The 23,807-nt window shown below is 40.4% G+C and overlaps 1 protein-coding gene across 1 annotated transcript; it reads left to right on the forward strand.

Annotated features, from left to right (window-relative positions):
- Positions 1-655: 655 nt before the first annotated feature.
- On the forward strand, positions 656-23,245 carry tmem161b (transmembrane protein 161B). The gene is made up of 12 exons (XM_030059882.1): positions 656-887; positions 7,110-7,213; positions 8,470-8,553; positions 10,388-10,485; positions 10,631-10,787; positions 12,500-12,651; positions 12,776-12,836; positions 12,945-13,085; positions 14,808-14,921; positions 16,775-16,949; positions 18,769-18,865; positions 18,962-23,245. Exons 1-12 carry the CDS (start codon positions 885-887, stop codon positions 19,255-19,257), a joined length of 1,482 nt encoding a protein of 493 aa, XP_029915742.1. The 5' UTR covers positions 656-884; the 3' UTR covers positions 19,258-23,245.
- The last annotated feature ends 562 nt before the right edge of the window (positions 23,246-23,807 follow it).

The raw sequence follows: 23,807 nt of genomic DNA on the forward strand, positions 1-23,807 counted from the left end.
CCTTTTTGTCATATCTGTGAAAATATGCGACATGTGTGCACGCAGTACTGCTGTATGGTCTCATGACAGTAGCAACGACTAAGCAGGTGTTAGGTGTTCATCCACCAAACGATCACTTTCATGTTGGGCACGCACGGCTCAGATTCATGACGCATTCACTGCCCTGTCCAGTCCCACAGTGCAGTGTGTCTGGATCATACATAAACATGGACATGATTCATTCAACCAAGCGCCACAAGTGTTGTTCAAAACACAGTTCCGACATAAACAAACAAAACAAGCAGAAACGGGCTTTTTAAAGATGCGAGCTGAGAAAAAAGGTGTTATTCTTCTGTAATTATTGAGATACACCTCCAGCCTCACAGATGCAACTGCCGATCTGTCATGTGTGACTGGTGACTCCGTGCTGTCTTCCGGTTCTGGCGGTCCTAGTGTTGCCTTAATGTGCCCTTTTCTATGCCTGTATAAAATCACCAAATATCTCTATCAAGTTGCACCAAATTTCATATAAAAATTATAAACTCATATTATTTATACTTTTAAATTAGTAAAAGTTAAATATTTCCAATTGAGAACAATTAAGAAACGCATACATCACCGTCCTTGTACAGGCATATCTACAGGATATCCGCCTACCCAGAGTCTTAGCGTGACCTCTACTGCAGTTGAAAATACACGGGAGCCGAGGTTGAGTTCATTGATTTTTTTGACGATGTAAACCATCTTTGGGAGGATACCGTGCCTGTTTGAATGAGAAATCCATTAACTCTGAGCATAACCATCGTCAGAAGGGCTTATGTGCTCCGTGCCGCTCGATTTCCGACTCGGGGTGCTCAGAGTGACGGTTGCCGGGGTTCAGTCCGTTTCAGCTCCACTGCATCAACATGGTGAGTGAGACTGAGCAGCCTGCCTCAGCGCTGCGTTTCTCCGCTTTGACACCACTCTTTGACAAGTTAACACCGGGGAATTACCCCAGTGGATATCTACTGCACGGCTGTTTGTCCAGTCATGTGTTTCAGCTGCTTTATCATTGTGTGTGCAGTGTAACATTAGCTTAGCATGCTACCCACATAGGTAGTAGCAACCTGCTAGCAGTATGTAGCTAACGTTAGTTAGCTTTCTTTTTGACAGGAGTCTTATGCGGCTGTGTAAACGGTGTAACGTCACAGTATTTGACTTTAAAATAGTGTTTGAATTCTGAAATTAAGCAGGAAGCTCGAGCATGAGTGATTCCCTGAGTTAGCACCACGTAAGCATGTAGCAAGCCATTCTGTAGACAGGAAGGTGGAGTAACCTTATCAGTGGCAACACCACAGGTGTGTGTGTCCTGTGCTGTGACCCTTACCTGGTCTGCTCAGTTTGACCTCTCAATGCCCTTAAAGCTCATTAAGCTCAGTTTTCTCTAATAAACAAACATCTATTTACCACAGGCAATCAGTTAGGCCTCATCTGATGTTTTTCGTAGGCTATATCCAAAAAGAGTGGATGTTCTTGAACTTACTAGGGGAAATGGATGAAGAATTACAATAGTAAGCTGCTTGCATGCTTGTCAGTACACACTCATGTTTGTGCTTGTCAGATTTAAATAGGTCTGATTGTTTTGGTTGAAGGTGGTTTTAAGTAATTGATGAAGTTGTGTTCAATAATAGCCTTCTAATACAGTTTGGTTGTAATAATTGAAAGTTCACAAGGGACCTTAAACCGTCTTGGTATGTATCTTGATAGGTATATTAAGAATATTGTTTGTTCATACTTTATGTACTTTGCAGTTCAACAGTTTAATGTCACGGGGAGAATTTGGCACATTCATCCGATAGTGAGGCTAACCTTAACTTAGGAAGTGTGGGTTGGTGAGACGTTTGGCTGCTCCAATATTGGTTTCATTCGCAAGGTGGCAGTTAGGTGATTGAGCTCTTTGGGATGGTGTTTATCACTGCTGCCCCACCCCCACAACCCCCCACAGCTTTCATTTGGTCTTTGTGTGGAGGGGGTCAAGCGGACTGGGCAAGATAAGAGAGTCCATGCTGGCTCAATTTCCCCCAAGCCTGAATTCCTTGCAGGTGTCCCACAGAGACTGGTCAGCATGCTCCAAACTGAGCATGTGCGCTCTTGACCTATATAGCATGAGCGTTACTCAGTACTGGAGCAATTTTGTCTTGAGTTGGAGAGGTCATGTCTGGCCACTGACAAGTCTGATGGAGTGTAATTTGCCACATTAATGGGAGCCACTCTCCCCTCTATGACTCCAGAAGAGGTATTGACTTTGGCTTTTGGAGTGTACCTCATGCTGCGTGACACTGGGGATCCCCACAACCAAGGCAAAATCTAGGTCTAGCCTCCTCACTTCTCTGGTCTAGAGATCATACACTTTCCCTTCCAAACCCAATCTAGTGTGACCTAGGCTTAGCTCATCCTTCAAATACATGCAGTGGTGTCATGCACTGTAATGTTTCCCTGTTTTAGCATATTCCACCAACTGCAAACAGATGCTGCTGAAACCATAATTATTTGTTGTATATTTGCAGATTGGATTGGTTTGACTGAGTGCAACACAACCTAAATGTTGATTGATTTTCAAAAGGAACATGATCAAAGCTGTTGTGTAAGTTCAATAATTTGCTCAACTGCATCATTGACAACAGCTAAAGTGACCAACTTATTCTGCCTCCATATGCCGTTGGAAGTATCATCAGGAGATCTGCCAAAGTGAGTTACCTTCAAAGAGTAAGAGATGGATGCTGCAACAGTTTACATAGCCAAAACATGAAAGTCAAGGTAACCAGCATTAGAAAAGCAAAGTGAAAAAATATTGAGAAGCATGTTGTCATCTGAACACCCACCAAGAACCAAATAATGATAGGCTATACATTCTTTGGCAGATAATTAGGCAAGGTCACCAGCCACACTAGCTGGTAACTTTTTGAGACAATAGCATTTTAAAGCCTTAGTTACTTTTTGCTTAACCATTCTAACATTGTTGGCATAGCTAATAAACCATAGAATAACTTTATTCTAATGTGGTAGCACATACCAGGCGTGAAACTACCTAAGAGACCAAATCAAAACTAAGACAGTAAAAACAGCCATTGCATACATGAGTGAGCAAGTTTTAAACGAAGATTTAACAAGGGGAAAACCTACTACCAGTCCTGTGGAACTACAATAGAACAGAATGAGAGAGAGAAGCATTAGTATTTCTTCACCCCTCATCCTCTAGTGTCCACTGATGGAGAGTGGTGTTTTTCTCTAAATTGTCTTGTAATGTAATTTTATCGGAATAAGACTGTTTTCTGTTCCATGTTAACAAAAATGAGTGTAAGGACTTATATTTGTACCGTGAGTTGACGATCACAGTCTAGGCTCACTTGTAATATCCCACATGCCAGCCAAGATATCTGCTCCTAGAAAGAAAAAATATTTTAGTGTGGATTAGTTGGCTAATTGGTTCTCCTTGCTCAAGTGTGTGCAGGGGCTGATACCAATGATTCCTACTGATCGAGTAAGAGATAGGCCAAACCATAGACCTTACCCTACAGTGAGTGGATAAAGGAGCAGCATGACAGGAATGATTCTGGCCTCTTAAGCCTAAGTGAATATTGATCTAAATGTGCTGGGCCGATATTGAGCTCCCTGTGTTGCTAAAGCCTAAGCTACCTACCACAGGAGTGCTGGCTGTTCATCCTCCTGGGCACTTGGAGGCTGACATTGTGACAGATGTTGCTGTTTCCTTTCCTATGGACTTTCCAATTATTAGTGCTCACAATTATAACTAATAACACTTTTCAAACTATTTCAAACTGAAATATTTAGATTATTGACTAATGAATGTGAGACAGTAAAAATACCATATATAGGCCTAGATAAGCAATATCAAACAAAAGTATAGTATGTCTGATCCATTCTTTTCCACTTTACTCTTTGCTACAATTTTCCAAAGTTGGTCGCTGTAAGGTTTATTTTTGTTTCACACCAGAACTTCTTGCTTATCTGTTTAAAATTTAGTTATATCACAAGTTCATGTTTTGCATTCACAGGTTGTGATTGGACATGCATAATAGAAAAAATATACCATTCCAGAACTGTCAAGGGAATTAAAAATATAGCCAACACTTTTTTCCATTGCTGAATTAGATGATTATTCATTGTGGCAATATAAAATTGTAATACACTGTTAATAATATCCAGATGTTTTGCAATGGATGAGCCCAGATTGGCTGCTCCCAGTTCCAAGCAGGAACTGATGCCCTTGTCTGAGAGGTGCACAGTTGCTTGGTAAGAATATATGGCACCACAGATAATCTGGCAATAACTGATGGAGCCCTTTTTTTTCTGTGTGCTATGATACACATTGACAATTTTATGTTGGAAGACAATTATTTACATAATCATACATGCATTTACAGCTATCCATGATATTCAATAAAATGTGTATCAGTTAAGGAATTGATGTTAAAGTGAGGCTGACACACATAACAGATGAAAGGGGTTTATATGGTTATGTAGAGGTCGAGGTGCAAATTATTACAAAGATACTGCAGAATGCTAGGGCTTGTGCAAGGATTTGGTCCGCAGAGGTGCAAGTAAAATTTTTGATGCCTAAGGTACACTGTGCCAACTGATTTGTGTTGACCCTCCTCTCTAGTGCGCATCCCTAACCATTTCAGCACAAGATATCTGAAGGCAAAAGACAACACCACCCGAAAGTGCAGGGGGGAAGAATTCACTAGATGCCAAAATGGTCATTTCTCTTCCACATGGTCACTGCACAGCAGAAAATAAGGGGCCCAAATATCAAAATTATCTTTGATGAATTGACACGAGTGCAGCTGTAAAGAGTATCACACAATAGTCAGTGCAGTGTAGCCCAATTTTAATGTAAGAGTAGTGTATCATGCATATAACATGCAGAGAATGAATGCTTAAGCTGCTGAAAGTAACACATGAACAAAAATTTTTACTGACCAGTATCACAGATCAAATTGTTTTGCTCCCATCTATTTGTATTTTTATCAGACCCCAAAATCCTGCATCGGTTGGACCCCAGTGCTTATTCTACATATTGTTTGATCATGTGCATAGCAATGACACGTGAATAATGGACCCTTATCTTTTCCTGACGCAATAACATAGCAATATCATAGGCCCACTGTAACAATAAGCTTAAGAGTCTTAAAGAGGAATCCAAGAGATAGCGTCTTTTATTGGAATCGACTTGCTACTGGTTTGGAAGTACACCATTGTTTGTGGTTTACAGCTTCAGATACAGTTGTTTTCTAATAATTTACCAATAATTCCACTGGGAATTGGGTTTAGGCCCATGTTCTCCAGAACAAAATTGGTTCTTGTCTGTAAACATGCTGTGCGACTTGTGGCTGTGGAAATTGGTTGTTATGCAGTTTATTCAGCTCTCTGAAAATCCATAATGTTATCACTGAGAGAAAGACACAGAGGGAAGATGGAAGAATGAGGGAAGTGGATGGAGTGCACTCCTGAAGACCAAGTTCACAAAAGTGAATTCCTCCATTTACGTCAAGTAGGAAGGGAGCGCAAGATTGACATTGAGGAATCTGACATAACCTAATTTGAATTCTCTGGTTTGAATGAATCAGGCTGTTTTGATGAACCCCAGGGCTCTACACAGTCTTGTCCATGTCTGGGTACAAAGTCAGATGAAGGTCATTCTGTGTTTGAGCTCTTGACCTACTCATCCAAGGCTGAGGAGCCTATTCCTTCAATGGGCCTCTCTTCTCTTCCCAAAGAAAGCATGTTTTCCTCTGCTGTTTTGGCTGTTATGACTGAAAACATCATAGTTTTGTTTTCTTACGGAATGCAGCTACCTTTGACCCTGATGAAACAATCATTATCTAAACCCAAGTCTATTACTTAACTCCTGTCAAGCCAGAACTATACTACTCATACTATAATAAAGATTTTAGAAACATTAGACACAATGCTTGTTTGTATTAGGCAATGCTCTGTAGGTTTGTACACAGTAACATTTTTGATCCTTCTCTTGTCTTTAAAAGCTAACCAAAGGAGGTTGCCCTTAACAGCCTTAATTCATATTAATCACATATATAATTTTCAAATTAACCACCGGATACCAGCCTGTGTTAACATGGACAAGGACTGAAGGAACAGTTAACCCAAAAAAATAAATTTTATCATCCATTCACGCTCATGTATCTTGAAACACTGGTGATGTTTTGCATGTCAACATCATACACAACAAATTAGCTTGGACAGTGTTTTGTCAGCCTTTTCCACAACAACACAAGGGACTGGGGCTTTATTATTGAGAGTTTCAAAAAGGCTTAAAAATTGTTAGAAAATTACCCCAAACAGCTTAAGGTATTTCTTTGTTTATGGGGTGTTTAAACTGTTGAAGTGACATAATTTAAGTTAGAATGGTCACAAAGGCAGCCAGATTTTTCCACCAGACCGCTGCAGGACAACCCAAACTTGATGAATGGACACGGTCTTGGAGATAATGAGTAAACTAGTGGACTTTGGGGTCCACAGTAATACAAATTGTATGTATGTACTATATGGTAGGTAGGTAGTTTTTTTTTTTTTTTTTTTTTTTGGCTTCCTGGAACTCTGAAGAACCAGTCTTGCATATTTTATATTGTAGGCTACTGACATATGTCACTGGTGTTTTGGCATACCTGAGCATGAGTAGATAATGACAAATTATTCATTTTTGAGCGAACAATATTTTTAAGTCCTGAGCCTAGTTGCTCTCATAAGCTTTTTGAGTTTGCAATGATCTTAAAGTTTTAATGTGGCAGCACCTGTGGTGCTTAATCACTTCAAAACATCGTGTGGTGTGTGCATCTAGGTTAAGTGTGCTGTTCTGTATGTGGAACAAGTAATTTTTGTGAGTGTTGTCACTTCAGTTGTTGTCACTGGAACAGATTAAGTATTAAACACAAAAGTTTGATGGACTTCTTAGTTGTATTTTAAATGCAGGTCAGGTAGGAAGACATGCCTCAGAGCTAACCATTGTCTATATAAACCTGTAGGATGTATAACTGCTGCTGCATGTCATTTCTAATTATTATTTAAATATGATCTGAACCCCCACCTCTGCTTCCCCACTTCCACAGGGTGTGATCGGTGTGCAGCTGGTAGTTACCATGGTAATGGCCAGCGTAATTCAGAAAATCATACCTCATTATTCCTTTGCAAGATGGCTACTCTGCAGTGGCAGGTAATGTGGAATCCTGTACGTGCTGTTTCTGAGAGCTTCTCTAAGTGCCATGGTTGAATGTTTTTTTTTTTTTTTTTTTCTCATTTACTTGCCTTCTGAGCAGTGTATTTCAAAGAGAGTCCAAAACAGTGGGATCAGAACGTTTACTCAGCTTGTAAACAGTCTCATTTTTGCCGTCTGCTGAAAAGGATTTGGCTCAAAGAAAAAAAAGAATCATTAAATCATCCTGCAAGGACCAAAGGGCATCAAAATATTGGGATGACCCGAGAGAATGGTGCTTAAAAATAAAGTGCCCGCCTCATTTCCTCTAATTAGTGCCATATATGTTTTTTTCAGTAAACAGCTTCTTGGAACACATTTAATAATTCATTCTTCTTCTTTTTAGGGCACCGTTGAAATATTTTCTGAAAACTTTTGGCTAAAGCAGGAGGCCTAGAGTGTCCCTCTGGAGGATTTTGCAATTAATTTTTCCATAATAAATAAATATACAGGGGAAAAAAGAAAGAAACACAAGCTGTACTCTTTCTATCCTTCTCTACCACACGCGGTGCCTCTCAGGGAACTATGACAAGAGGGTTTCCAAACAAAGTTAAAGACGGTGCCTGAAATGTTAGTCTTCAAAAGGATGCTCTTTAATTAGCTCTTGTTTCGAGCTCAGTCCTTAAGGAGACTGATAACCTCGCTTTGTAAAGCCTCTCAAAAGTGCTCTCTAGAAGCGTATTAGAGTATTTGATGTACTGTAAGCCAAGGCTTTGAGAAATGCCTCTTTTGTGCATTTTTTGTTAGGCAGTTGATCACAAAGCTTAGGTCTACTGAAAATTGATGCTGTGAGCCATGCTCTTAGAACCAATACACAAATTCACTAATGCCCAGAGCATTTTTAATGTTATTTTGATAAAAATGCCTTAAAGACCTATATGACAGTTGTTGTTTACAATAAATTAATTCAGCTTTTTCTGACAAAATTTGGAAGTAAACAGCTGAGGAATTATGCAATGTGTCTCTTGTTTAAGTAAGCTAAAATCACTTCCTTTTTCTGTACTTGAGAGTCAGCAGCTAATGAATTATGTAAAGTGCCTCATACTGATGGGGCACCGTAAAGTCTGTCTTGTAGATTTTTGTTTTCTCTTTTTTTTAGTTAGCATTCTAGTGTTCAGTTTGGGATTGTCTGGTTTATTAATATTTTCCCGTTATCATTTTCCCCTCCTCTATCCTTCTCACCTTCTCTGCCATCTCTTTCTCCTCTCTGCTCACAGTCTGCGTTGGTATCAGCACCCTACGGAAGATGAGTTGAGGAGCTTAGCTGGGAAACAACAAAAAGGACAGAAGAAGAAAGACAGGTAGGAAGGGGGGAGGGTGGAGAGGGGTTATTGGTGGGGGAGGGGGAAATGCAGTGGCACAGGGGAGGTACGAATGGCACCTCTTTCATCAGACAGGAATGAAAAGAGGAAAGGCAGACATTTGAGATGGATGGTGAACACAGGCATGTCTGCGAAGAGATGAAGCTGATGTGTTTATGTGGCTCGTTTAAGGTCTGTTTGAAGTGAGAAGACAGAAGTCTGTTTTTGTTGTTTTGTTTCTGTATGGCTTTTCATTGGGGCTCAGAGCAACTCAGCTTAGACTGGCCTTGTCTGGCAGATGTGAAGAAAGTTGGTCTTGTGTTTTGGAGCCATTACTGTTTAGGGTATTTTAGGGTATAGCAATTTAAATGGATTGCATCCCTCCCAAAATCAAAGTTTCCCAAACTGCATTGTATCTTCGGAGTGGTCAAATGTCAAACTTTGATTCTGAAATATGATTATCCTCCAGACTACTCTGCAATTTGGAAAAAAAAATACTGTTCAATATTTCAGGACTGCAGGTGGAAGCTTGACCCATATGTTGCATGCATGAATTTAGTGTCATTTCTTTTGTACTGTCCTTTAACTGTGAATTTGAAATGAAGTCACAAGTGAAAGTTAATCCTTACTGTTCCACATGGTCTCTGGGTTCGAGCTCGAGGTGGTTTTGTAGCTCACAGTCTTTTCTCTGAGCTTGCGTGAGGCAGGCTGGAGCTCAGTAACACCACATGTTCGCTAATCCTTGAAGTAAAAGACAGACCACTGTCCTTTTGCCAGCTCGTGCCATGCAGCTCCGCTCCTTTTGTTAGTGGTCTGACTCCCTCGGCGAGGGGCGAAGCTGAGCCCTTTTTTTCCAGTCAGGTGCCTCAGAGATGAAATCTGTCCAGGGCATGTTTGGACCGAGCGTCTTACAGTGGTATTGTCCTGTGAGTCCAGCGCACACAGGGCTGATCAAACAAAGCCCAACAAGGTGGAGGCCCACCAGACAATTCTTCAAGCTTAAGAACAGCTGGCCAAGCTCCTATCAATGCCTCAATGCCACCTGTGTGTCGCCCCCTTTAGGCCTGGAGGGGTATGGTATTAATATTATAAAAAGAAGAGGTGAGAACTAGCTTGGTGCTCGTTGCTATTGACATTCTTCATTAGTCAGCTGACCAATTTAGCATGTTGAATTAGTGGAAGAGGCCGTCAGTGAGAGAAAGCTTTCTGATTGGCTGTATAGCCTAAGCGAAACAGAGGAAAAATAGAAATGGAAATCACTCTTAGGCCCTGGCTTCGATTCTTGTGCTCCATTATTTGTAGCTGCTTCGCTACTCTCAGCAGAAAAGTCCATACTTTTTTGTTTGAGTGAGTGGCAGATGCTGTCACTCCCATGATGTACTAGCAACACTGCTGCCAGGTGATCGCTGAGAACTGCGAAACACCAAAGATCTTAACATACTGACCTTACTTGCCTTGTAAACCCAGCCTCAGCTCAGTATTTGTTTACCACACAGTAAGTTACTGAAAACAGTGTGCAAGCATGTGAAACTGTTATGCTACTGCCAACAAAAAGAGGTAGGATGTAATGGAAATTGATGTGACCAAACCTAAAATAAAATGTCCTCCAAAATTCACACCAAGGTATTGAATCATCTGTCTGAGTGCTTGTCAGTGTGTTTACTGGTCAGTATGCTCCTAGTTTACATTTCTAAACAGGTTAAACATTTTGAACACTGATCCCCTGAGAAATTGTTTCTGGATAAAAATGGTAATCCGTTGCTAAATGGAAGTTGTTTTGGTGTGTTCTCGTCAACCTTGTTTTTTTTTTGGTGACCTGTCCTCTTTATCCCAGGAAGTACAATGGTCACATAGACAACAAGCCACTCACAATTCCCAAGGACATAGACCTACAGCTGGAGACAAAGTGCATCACAGAAGTGGACACATTAGGTATAAATCTACAAAACCATGTTTGCTAAAACAGCAACACAGATGTTCAGTTCTGACTGTTCACTCAGTCAGAGATGTTTATGTATTAATGTGTGTATTACTGAGTAATTCTGTTCAGTAATTCTCTCATTCCCTTCCTCCCCAGCATTGCACTACTTTCCAGAGTTCCAGTGGCTGGTGGATTTCACAGTAGCAGCAACCGTGGTGTATCTGATAACAGAGCTATACTACAGTGTGGCTCAGCCCTCAGGAGAGATGAACATCAGTGTGGTCTGGTGCCTGCTAGTACTCGCTTTTGTCATGTATCCTTACATCAGTGCCTTTTTACATCTCAGTGGGCCTGTGCTTTGATCATTCTGTCAATAAATCCCAGAAAAGTGCTGTAGTCTAAGCTGTTTTTCAAACTGTCAAAAAACTATGCCATACGTAACAGCTATAGGGACGGATCTTGAAGCTTCAAGCTGAACAAACCCGTTTTAGAACAACCTTATGGTGTTACAGTTACTGCAATAGACTGGATTTTATTTCAAGTTTCTTGTGCACTCTCTCATTCAGGTTGTTTTCACTTAATATTCTTCACCTGTTCCTTATCTGTTGGAGGTTAACATCTCTTTGTTTATAAAAGAGACCAAATCAGTCCAGCTTGATTGTGTGGATGTGGCAGAGGGCAGTGAGTGGCTATAAACTGAACACAGAGAGCTCCTACTGGCTTGACTGCCAGCACCTTTATGCTCCACAGCTACCTGCTACTTTGCTTCACTGAATGACAGTTAAATAATATGCATTATCCTTGCCACCGGCCACGGGGATCAATCTTTCCCACGCTCCTGGTCTGGCCCTGTTCAGTACGGTCAGATGGTATGTCATTTCCTGCCCACGTCGGAGATTGGGAGTCCAATTTTCACAGCCCAACAGACTGATTTACCTGGGGAAAAGGAGAGCCGGGGAAGGAATAAAATTGGACTAAAGGGGAGGTGCTTTACCTGGATGAGTGATAATGATGATGAAGATGATGCTGGGGGAATACTTTGGCTCAGTGTGTGTGTTAATGGCACGCTTGGTTTCAGGTTTCCTATTTCAACTCTGATGGCATGTTAAAGAGTCTGAAGGGGCTGAAGACTAGCTGCTGTGTTAACCTTAATTGATGTCACTACAGCGGTGTAATATTCAAGCAGCTGCATCTGACTGCACTGCCTAAACCTTTTTCTGAGGTTTTTTTTTTCTTCACTAAACTTTCCAAATGTCAATGAGTGTTGAAAGCCCTTATTCTACAAATTGCTGAAACTTTGGCCCTTATTGATGGTCCGTCCGTCTCAGGGGTGCATTAATTGTAGTACACAATGTGACAGCTCAAACAAAGCTGTATTTCTCTTTTTCCAGATTCATGTTTGTTCTAACTTGTGTTACCTTTTCATGAAACTGTCTTCACTGTACTGAATAAGGGCTACAGGAAGAAAAGGAGACTCCATTGGATTGATTACCATTCATGAAATAGATTGAAACAGAGTGGGGGGGAAATGACATGCTGTCACCTGGAATGTTGAAGAAAAGCAGGGTTGCATCTCCGTGGAGACTGGAGTCAGCTTTAGAAGCATGCTGTGTCCTGAGTCCTCTGGATCAGTGTTGACAGGAGCAGCATAAAAGACCATTATGACCAGGGTGGCAAGCATGCCTGCCAAAGACCAAGTTAACGTACCCACACATTCTGTCTAAGAGTTGTAGCGGGGTTTCTGTGGCATTGACTGAGATGGAGGGTTTACAAAGGGCCTCTGTATGCACAAACCCTGAATGTGTTTGTGTTGAAATGAAAAACTGAGTGGTGTGTGTCTGGGTGTTGGTGTGTACAAACTTTTTTTTTTTTTCTGCCGGGTTGATTGCTGAGGCTTAATTCTATTGGCCTTGAGCCTGGCCATGGCATTGAAAACATGGCTGCATTATGGTTTACAGTGCACATATCCATTTTATTTGACAGAGTGTTTCTGCAGATTTTTTTCCCTTAACTCTATCCTCACAGTAAGACCCTTTTCTCTCTAACGGCCCACTACTTTAAGCTGGAGGAAGGAGGCGAGCGATCACTTTGCATCACTTTTGCTTTCTTCTTTTTCGTCAAAGCCATGGCCATTCTCATTGTCACTGAAAATTACCTGGAGTTTGGCCTGGAAACCGGTGAGTTTTCCTGTGTCTGTTTCTTTTTTCCTGTCTTGATCCATAGTCTGACTCTGTTAACATGACTGTCTCATGTTCTTACTTGTGGCCTTTGAATAAGTCACTGTTGAATCATTCCATCTAGGTTTTGCAAATTTCTCTGACAGTGCTCTTCAGTTTCTGGAACACCAGGGCCTGGAGTCCCAGTAAGTAAAATATTATTGTCATATCATAGTAAGTCAGTGTTTTTTGTAAATGGTATATGACTTGGAAAACTGCAGTAGTAACTCTAAATATACATTTTTCCTCCACAGGGGTCCCATATCTAAACTCACTTTCAAGCTGATCCTTGCCCTGCTCTGCTCCTTGATTGGAGCGTTTCTAACTTTCCCTGGTCTACGATTGGCCCAGATGCATCTTGATGCTCTGAATCTGACCACAGCCAAAGTTACACAGTGAGTCCACCATGTCCCTCTGTCATTCTCTTCTGTTCTTTTATTTGTTCAGACTTTTTTTTTTTTTTTTTTTTTTAATAAGCCTTCATCGCATTGAGTTTGGTGAGGCTAATGTTAAGAGTTGTGTTGAGAAATGCCAGTGATATGTGGTAGACAAAAATGTCTCCTCAAGTGCTGTTATCTTGCTGAAATTGTGTTGAAGTAGAGTTACTAGTGTAAAAATCTAATTAAGTAAAATTCTATATCTGCTTGTTTATAGAGTACTTAGAGTAAAAGATGGCAAGTTAATTCTTGTAAAGAAATTTAAAACTGTCCTATGTGTGACGCTTTCCCTGCAGTTCTAATAGGATGAGAGGACAGATTTCAAACTATATTCTTTTATTTGGGGGGAAAAAAGAAATTACAAAGTCAAGTCCGATAAATCTTTCCCTCTTGGCTGACTGACTGTTCCCTGTGAATGGCTTTACAATTGACCAGTTTACCAAGTTTCTTATGCTTATGGAAAGTCCAAAAAATGTAAACACTGTAATGGATGTGATTTTAAAATGTAGCTAAATACAATCCAATAACATACACAAGTAAAAATAGATTTGCTTCAGAAAGTACAAATTTGTTTTAATAAAGTACAAGTACACAATAAAGCTACTCAATTACAGTAACAGTAGTAAATGGAATTAAATGCTTCTAGATTTGCTGACATGCTCACTTATAGCTCACCCTCTCCTGCCGCCAAACTAACAAATTGACTGTAAGATGCTTACTGTTTTGTTTTGTTTTGTTTTGTTTTGCTTTTTGTTTTTAGGGGTCTTTTTTATTGTGTACAAATCAAGCCTACCATATAAGTCAATCAGAAATATGTTAAAAGTATGCAAAATTGCCTTGTATTATTTGAAATTGTTCATGAAAATGTGCATGGTTATATCAGTATTAGAAAACTCTGTATAGTATCTGTCGCCAAGCTTAGGCTTTTGTTAATAGATGATGTCCTCAAATTCACCAAAAACATAGTGCTCAGATATCAAACTCTCCTATCGTTGAGTACCATAATGACAAGTATAGTGCAGTTGCACTTGTCCCCTACTACCCAGAGTGCGTCAGACAGGGTAAGAGCACTCTGTGAGTCAGATGAAGACTTCCTCAGTTGGGGCAGATTTCTATTTCAGTACTCACTGGGTGGCATGTCTACGACCATGATTGGGGGTGCCGAGCAGAGAGCACGACGCACCCAGATAATCCACTTTGGCATAGCAGACTCTCCAAAATGGCCTCCTCTTCCATCCCCCTCTGAACTGTCATGAGCTTACATCCTCATACCCTGTCGCTGGCAGGGATTATCTCCAAGCCCTTCAAAAACTATGCTGAGGCTATCTTCTCACCCCTCTCTGGGAAAATTGTATTGATAATGTGGGATTTTTTCTCTCTGCATGCAAACTTAACATTGAGATTAAATGGCCACAGATTTCAGTGGGCAGTGTACAGATAGTTGTTCTGAAGTGCTCGCAAGTAGATGGTGAAAAAAAAATCTCAAAGTAGCTGAAGGCCTGTATTTATCAATAACTCAATCTGAAACGATCAACGGTCAGGTTTCTTTCACTGGTCAGGCTGTATGTAATCAAGCTATTCTGAGACACTTGATACATAAAGGTAGGGGTTGTTTGATGCTTTTGAGTCTCAGTATCTGTTTACTGAATTGGCCATCTCTGTTTCACTTCCCTTCTTTAGAACTCTGCTCCATATCAACTTCCTGTCCCCTCTTATCATGGTCCTCCTGTGGGTGAAGCCCATTACCAAGGACTACATAATGAACCCCACTCTGGGGAAGGAAAGTGTGCCTTTGTAAGTAAAACTAAATTATTTTCATGTTTCAGCAGTTTTTGTAAATCCCCGATCCAGCATTGCAGTACATTGTATCACAACTTCTGGGGCCAGAACTTGTGGCTCACTACTTTTTTTCATCTCCAAAAAAAAAAAAAAAAAAAAAAAAAATTACTGTATATTTCACTTAAGTGATGATACAGGCATTTTGCCTACTCACAGGTAAAATGTTATGTATGCAGTGGCTGAAAGTATGACACCTAAACACTTTGACACCATCAATAGCTTTATAGTTGTGTTGGTTGAACATGGAAACATGGAAAACATGAAAAAAAAAATCTCCTACCAAGTCCTATCCTTGAAGTATGTGATTTGTTATCTCCCTGGATTCCTCAACAACTCACAAAAATACATAAGGAGTTGCCATGAAAGTGACCAGAAACTGAAATATATGGAAATATATTTCCAATCCATAAATCAATCATTCAGTTCACATCCATAGCGACATTTATTCTTTCATAAAATGTGCTTTAATTATTATTTTTACCGTTTGCACCCTAGCCAGACAAACAGTTTCAAAGAACTAAATTAAAGACGCTCCACACTCTTACTGTAACACCAACTGTACCCTTAACTTACTCCCCCACTGTCAAAACAGTCTGAAGTTTTCTTCTCTGGATTAGAGAAGCTCTTTTGCCTTGCCCTGATGTTGAGGCTGCTTTGTTTGAAAGTGTTGGTTTAATTTGTGCATTGTAAAACTCAAGTTACTCAGCACCTCTCCACACAAAATGCATTCTGGACATTCCTCGCCATTTTGTAATGTTTTGGTGAATCCAACTGAAATATATCCTTCTATGTATTTACGCTTAGACACAGAGGTGAAATGTTGGAAGGTGAAATTCTGTTCTAACTGAATGACCTGAAAGTGTATTCTTTGCTCAGACCTCTTATGAATACCAAGACTTAATGATGTAAATTCATGTATTTGAAAATTATACAGGAAGATTTTTGACTAATTAAGAAAATCGAGTATGTTTTCCAGAATATGCATGCGGGTACATACACATTCCTTTAGCATAAATGTGTGTTAAGGGTCTAGAACCAACATGCCCTAACATTTTTTTTTTGTTGATGAATGTGAACTGGTCACTCCCTCACAATCTAACAAGCTAATTACATGCCATTCAAACAAGAGGGACATGACAACTTTTCCACACTGTGAAAATAAAAGTAATTATAGCTTTTGTGTTTGAAAATGGATGTAAACAATACAACAGCAATCGTGAAAATGGAATTTGCAAAGGTTGTGTGAGATAAGAAATATATTCAGCTCGTAGATGAAGCGACAGCCGTTCACATGCTGTCTGGTTGAGTTAAAATTAGAATGTAAACAAATTTAGCCATACATCAGGAAAAGCTCTTTATTATATCTCTACCATTTTTTTTTTTTTTTTTTTTTTTTTGGCTTGGTTCGTTCCAAGATAGCATCTTCCATTTGTTGCCAACATTTGAATTCTGTCATGTGTCTAACTTCCCTCTGCTGCTGACAGTGACTGTGATACCATCAAGGTCAAACCTGATTAAGCCCCTCCAAGTGTTTGCTGTTTTGGGAATCAGTTGCATCATGTCACATAACCTCCCTTCCACCTTCTAATCTCCCACTCTCACCCTCATTTTATTTCCTTTTCTGTGCGATTTCTCCTGTTGAGTTGTTTTTTGCTCCTTTTTACTGCACTTTGTATGTGCCTCGTCTCCCTCTTCCATCCAAGCTGCACAAGATGTGTTGAGTTCCTGGGCCAGTGCAGCTCTCATCTCTTCCTCATCCTTCCTCCCTCTTGCTCATACTACTCTGTTTTGTTTTTGTTTTTTATCAGAATGACTGAGCAGACATATGATACATTGCGGTTATGGGCAATCCTGCTGCTGTGTGTGCTCCGGCTGGCTATGATGAGACACCACCTGCAGGCCTACCTCAACCTGGCCCAGAAGGGTGTGGAACAGATGAAGAAGGAGGCAGGGCGTATCAGCACTGTTGACCTGCAGAAGATGGTGAGCAGGGGTGGTGGTAGGGGGGTATTTGTGCAAAAAGCAGCCTTTTGGAACTCAGAAAAGAAATCAGTTTTCACTGTTTCTAAGTTTAAAATGTATAAACCCACACCATTTCACATCATATGACAGTGTTGAGAAAAGAGGAGTGGTGACCTACAGTAAGTCTGAATATTGGAGCTGTGTTGTTAACAATCTGGTAGTAAGACAGTTTTTTCTTCATTAAAGGCAAACATGAGCACATATCAGTTTTTATGACATTTAATGAAACGAAGGAAGTTAGGAAGAGTCAGTTTTCCAGCTCGTCCACACAAAGGTCAGGTATGTCTTGCATGGAAGAAAACCCGATGTCAAACTCCATGGAAAACTCATGAGATCAAGACCTTCTCTAAACCATTAACTCTTAGCTACTGGTAAATCTGCCGTGGAAGTGATTCAACAAGCAGCACTTATTTCAGTAAAAACGTCACCTTTTAGCATGCTGCTTCCCACTCGATTACAACTGCAGGGAAAATTGAGGCACATTGCTGCTTCCTTTCACCACAGCAACCCACACCTTCAAATCTTGTAAGTCGGTTTATGTGTTGAAAATGTGCCGATTTTATACAACTTAAACTTGGATGCTTTTCATGAGAACTGCCAAAGAAAATAGTATTTCATTTAAAGTTTTATGTCATGATTTATGTAATGTTCTCATAATTGAAACTGTTTGATTTTCTGTAAGAGATTGTGCTGTATATTCAAAATTTTGGAATAGCAAACCTTTGATGAAGAAAACTTTTGTTACATATTATTGAATGGAATGCATTTTTTTCAAAATTTCAAGTTACACAGCAGTCTGCAACAGACTGAGCCACCTAATGATTATGTCTTAATCATTAGGTGGAAGTTTATTATGTGCTCAAGGTGGTAAAATAATATATTGAACTGAAAATTGTGAGGCATCAAGGATCTTTTTGTAGTCACATTACAGCCTTGTGAATTGAATTGTATTGTAAGATTTCTGAATGAATCCTTCCTCTAATGGTGAATGGTGGCCAGTCAGGTGGCCATTCACAAGAATCAATTCCTCAGTTATTCAGGCTTTTTTGGTCATTCCCATTCATTAATGGAAAATATTTTCCAGCTTTTTAAATTAATTCATATTTTGTTGTTCTTGCTGTCATATCGCACAAAGTGGTGATTGTTTCAAAGAAACAGCAAGGTTGTAAAAGTTAAGGCTGAATTATGCTTCTGCGTAAGAAGAGCGTACGGGGGTTGTGCGAAGCTTACGGGGGTTGTGCGACCGCCGCAGAGCCTTGCCGCGTGCCTCCCAAAAATTGTAACTGCGCGGACCCTACGCAGCCCCACAAGAGCTGTGATTGGTCCGCTGAAGTACATCATTTCTAGCATTTCGTTGCAACCGGCATCACATCCTGTTGTTGTGCTGGCCGGCAGCACCATTTTTAAAACAACTGTTGTGTCTCGACTAGTCGGTTGTGTTTGAAAACTTTGGAGAATGCTGGATCTCGCGGAACGCCTGGCCAAGGAGGTGCGCAAGTACCCGCACCTATACGACTCGTCCTCTCGCCATTACAGAAGAGCAGCGACCATACGTCACAGGGTCTACGTTGGTGGGCGGAGAATTGCTCAGTGTGTTTCGCAGAGGTATGTTGGACACACGCGCTGCGTAGGAAATGCGTGCTTCGCACAACCCCCGTACGCGGAAGCATAATCCGGCCTTTATGAGTTAGCTTGAGCTCTTGTGAGCTCCTCTGTTTAAGAATCAATGGGATTATAACAGCAGATCACAATGGCATATGTCTTCTCTTATTGTACCCAGGTTGCACGTGTTTTTTACTACTTGTGTGTAATCGCACTACAGTATGTGGCACCTCTGGTGATGTTGCTACATACAACTTTGCTGCTAAAAACCTTAGGTGAGTCATGCATGGTCCACTGATTTATGTATACAGAATATCTCATTGCCCTCCATAATTCTTACTCTTTTCCTCGAATTGTTCTGTTTGTTAAAGGTGGGCACTCCTGGGGGGTCTATCCTGAAGATGACCTGCCTTGCACCCATGAAATGAACTCTAACCCTGCAGTGGGGGCATCACCAATAGCGGCCCCAACACCAGCTCCAGTGGTGGAAGCAGGAGCCCGGGCATCAGTAGCCCAGCTGTCAGTGGCCCTCGGAGGCCTGCGGACTGTGTTTAGCCCCTTGCTTTTCCGGGGCCTCCTCTCCTTCCTTACTTGGTGGATTGCTGCCTGCCTCTTCTCCACCTCCCTATTCGGCCTCTTCTACCATCAGTATCTCATGGCAGCATAGCATCACCAGCCCAGTGGTGGCAGGTGGAGTTCCACAGGGCTACGTTCTAGGCCCGATCAGAAAGGACTGTGTGGGGCTGCAGAGGCCTGTTAATGACTCCACTCCACAACTCCTCCTTCCCTCCTCCCTTTGATCTCGTAATACCTGACCATATCATCAGAGCTCCTGGTTCTATTTCCAGTGCTTCCTCCACAGATGACTCTGTGAGCTCTTTTCATTGTTTTTACTATTACAACCACTACCTTTTTTTATTTGGAGAACAGGATTCACAAACTTAAACAAAGACACTAAATTATGAGTTAGAATAATGATATTAATAAACAATCAGTGGTGTATTGAGATGGTAATGTGAAATTGGTCCAGTTTGAAATGTACTAATGAACTTCGAATGACAGGACGTACATTTGTTCTCTCTCAGATTTACAGAGATGTTAAAATGTTATATGGCAATGGTTTTTGTGGTCAGTTTCACCAGTTTCAGTAGAGCATATTGGGACAAATTAATGTAAATTAGTCTCCTGTTCTGTACTTACTCACAACTGTGCACATGCAACAACTATGTGAACTTTTTCATCCATTGACATCACCAGAATTTTATTATCTTGATTTGAGATACTTCAGCAAGCCCTGAATGCAGCTTCTGAAATTGATGCATGTCAGTAGAATTCAAATTTCCGACTATTACCATCCCACCCTCTCTCCTTGAGTTATACAGGATAACTGCAGTGGTATGGCTCATTGAAACCAGTATTGCCATTGAGTTACATCAGAAAATTATCCAGGAAGAACTGTGCCAATGATGTTACCCTGCATGACTGCAGGCATAGTGCTAAGACAGTAATGTTTTCTGGTTGGTACGCTCGGCATGATTCTTATGTCCATGCACAGGGCCTGGACATAAGAAGTCATGAAGCCATCCATATAGCAGCCTGTATCATGGCAGTAGGCCAGAGTATATGCTACTGTTGAACTGCTGACGTACATGGTCATAAAAGAGGCTATATTTTGAGCTTGAATATGTCACAGGATTTCACAGAATCTGGTTATGGTCATAGGGTTCATGTAGTCATGTGTAATTGTCATGCGGTTTAATATTACCCTAAAATTACCCTCATGTTTACCTGATTTTTGATGGGACTGATAATTGCCATAGTTTGGTCCTGTGTTTATTTTCTTATGAGAAAGATCATTTTTCTGAGCGTCCAGACAAAATAGCCTCTTTTTCTTGAATGTCCTAATACTGTTGCCACTGACCAGAAAAAGTATGTATGTCAAAGTCTTAAAGTGGTACGGCAGGGACCGCTGTGTCTCTGTATGGAGGAGGAGGGGGACGAGGAGGAGTAGGAGGAGGTGGAAGAGAGAGGGGCAGCCTGTGGATGTTCCCAAAAGGACTGGTGAGGAAAAGCTGCCAGCAGACGGTCACAGCTCTTCTCCAACCGTGGTTTGAGAATGGACAGTCCAAGGAGAGTCCTACCTGCGGAGAAGCAAGAGGACATAATAAACTCACTGGGCGCTGTCCCATTAACTTGAAACTGATGTATTTAAACATGTCTGCGTGAACTTGCCACCAAGGACAAGCCTAGGTTTTTTGAAAGAAATGCGTTCCGATTCATTTGTGAAGTTTTATTTCCGTTTCAATCTCCTTGGTTTAAACTGAGCCATATTGGATGATGAGAGAATTTTGAGTTCCTTCTGAGCAGCGGCGTTTATGTAAAGGGAGGACAGCTCACAGGGCTTGTGTTTGTGGCTGTGTGTCTGTCTACATGAGTGAGATCTGGGCTCTAGGTCAGCTGTAATCTGAAAGGGCATTGTGATCAAGAGAAGAGGACGTCAACTACTGCTGAAGAGATGAAGCCTTTATTTTCTGCTTTCCTCCATTTTTTCCCTTTTTCCCCATCCACTTTTAGAGCCAATTGAGAACTAACTTTATGTCCTATTTTTATTTTTGTTTTTTCTAATAGATCAAATTGTGGATTTATAAAACGTTTTTGGTTTCACAATGGTGCCAAGTGAGCCTGTCCCCTTGTCCCAGTGGCTGTCAATTTGGTGTCTGCTAATATTTGAAACTCAACTGGACTACAACCCTGCGGCCTTCTGTTTTCTTGGGAACAGTATTCATGATGAGGGAATCAATAGCTCTTGTGTGCATCAAGACATACATAATTATATTTACGATCCCCTTTGCATACTGTAACTCACAGGCTTATGCGCACACATGCACATTCATTGTGCTGACGAAACACGGGGCCACTGATTGTTCAGCCTATTCAGGAATGTAGGGCACATGGCGCCAGATTGATCACAGATCACTAAAACTTGTGATTCTTTGGTATTTTATCTCACAATATGTTATCATTATATTGATGACATTATAGAACTGCAATTCATGAATTCCAGTTCTATAAATTTTGTACAGAATACATTTTAAAAAGTCAAGCAGCACCATATCTCTTTCTCTCTCTCTTTTTTTAATGTTCTTGATGTCTAAAAGTCTTATATTCACTGTTTGTCTCTTTTAAAATATGGGGAGTGTGCACATAATGAATGTATCAATCCTGCCTGATTTCTAGATTGTTTTGATGAAAATGATTGGTATGGTGAGTTGATTTTAGCCCCCTCCATTTGTAAAAGCTGCACATCCTAAACACTTAACCTTGTCTACTACCATCCCTGAAAGAGCCACTCAACCTTGTGTGGTTAGCTTAAAAAAAAAATCTAATTTCTTCTAATGACCATTTTGAGTTGACCTGTCATTGTTATATTTATTGTTCATGTCGAGGCCTGTAAACATTTCTGATATTAACAGAAAACACTTTTTTTTGTTATCGGAGTGCATGATCGCTTAAATCATTTTTTTTATGTGTTCCAGACAAATCAATTACAAATTAAATTTTCTTTTTTTGGTATGGTCTGTCAGTTGGGAAGTATCTGGGATACTTTAAGAGTTTATTGGCCTGATAAAGGCATTGTCTGTTCTGTTTGTTACCACTGTAGTGTTTATTTTTCATTGTTGGGTTCACAGTAAATTACACGTACATTTGTTCTTTCATGTATTTATTTCTGGTTTAGATTGTCTTTAATAAATTATGTTCTTTACCATGCCTTTTTTAAAACTTGGTTTTACAAAAGGATCTTCAAGGTTTTCATTTTCAAATTGCAGCATTATGCAAGTCTATTCCACTGGCTCACTGGCTTCACGTAAGGCCTTAGCAGTAGCATGACAGGGAGACAGGTTAAATTACTAAGCTTTAGATGCTGATTAATGGAATTGAACCTAGAACGGCACATTTCAGACTATTCGGTTCTGAAATATTAAAACATGAACAGTTAGGCACTTTAGCTGTGGATTTGTCGTCAACTGCTGGGAGACAATGCAAGGCGCTGGGAGCTGTTTGCTCAGTGCTGACAGAACAGTTTATTAATCTATATGTCAGATTCCTTACAGTCAGATACACCGATCACAATCATATTACAGGTCAAGTTGATTATGGTTGTTCCTGGATGACCAAAGAGAGAGAAACTGGGAGTTTAATTATTGAAACAGCCATTTTCACTTTGATGGATTTTGTTAAGTCAGTGAATTATGAAAGGATGGCACAAGTCAGAATTATTATTGTACTTTGATGACGCTCTGGTCAGAACGATTGACAACTTCAGAAATGATGCCTTACCAAAGACCCATTTGTAAAATTGTCAGTTCACTGACTTCATCTGTCTCTCCTTGTCCAACTCTGTGTCCTCCTCTGTCCTTCCCTCCATGCTAACAGGAGCACCGGTCTTTATTTAAATATGCTTGAGAACAATAAGCTAATTTTTGGCATGTTGTGTGTTGTGAAATGGTTCCCGTTTTAACTAGCTCTATTTAAACTCTATAACAGGCAAATAATGACTTATTTTTACGGAGATTAAGAAACTGACTGATTTTATACCCTGTCTGAGTCTGGAAAACTGTCAAATGACTTGAATAAAGTGGCATTGTTTTATATTTCCTTTTGACTTTTACTACAGAGCTGCCTTTTTTGTGTGCAGAATTGACCTGATGGTTTGGCTTTTAAGCTAAAAAAAAAAGTGGATATTATAACATTACAGTGGCAACGATGACCTGCCTTGCCAAAAGTCATACATGTTAGACCCAATATATGGACTTTACAGAATATTATCATGGATATATCACTCTATAGCATGAAAAGCCACACCTGATTCAGCCCACTGCGCAAAGCTACCTTCAGCTAGAAAAACAGGCTCTCCATGTAAACAGTTGCTGTAGTTCTCTTAAGGGTCTTCAAGGTCTCCATCAACATTAGAAATGAAATTAGAAATGAATGTTCTTTTGTAGACTTAACAATTGTCTTTTTTTTATAAACTGTGCTCAATAACTGCTTTGTCCTGCAGCTGGTGCATTATTGCGGTCCTTTAATATGTCCTCCCCGTGCAAACTGGCATTGATTCCAGTAGTAAGTGGCAATCGATTTGCTATTCTGAGTGTGGCATCACTATTCTTAAAGCAATGGTTATTGGAGTAGGTTAACGGATGAAATGAAGAACGCATC

The sequence above is a fragment of the Myripristis murdjan genome, chromosome 9 (assembly GCF_902150065.1).
Source record: "Myripristis murdjan chromosome 9, fMyrMur1.1, whole genome shotgun sequence".
NCBI classification, from domain to species: Eukaryota; Metazoa; Chordata; class Actinopteri; order Holocentriformes; family Holocentridae; genus Myripristis; species Myripristis murdjan.

Bases quoted from the DNA above. Each gene is read 5' to 3' on its own strand.
- tmem161b (XM_030059882.1), top strand. The intron at 10,486-10,630 runs GTATAAATCTAC...CTTCCTCCCCAG, and splicing joins CACAGAAGTGGACACATTAG to CATTGCACTACTTTCCAGAG. The intron at 16,950-18,768 runs GTGAGCAGGGGT...TATTGTACCCAG, and splicing joins CTGTTGACCTGCAGAAGATG to GTTGCACGTGTTTTTTACTA.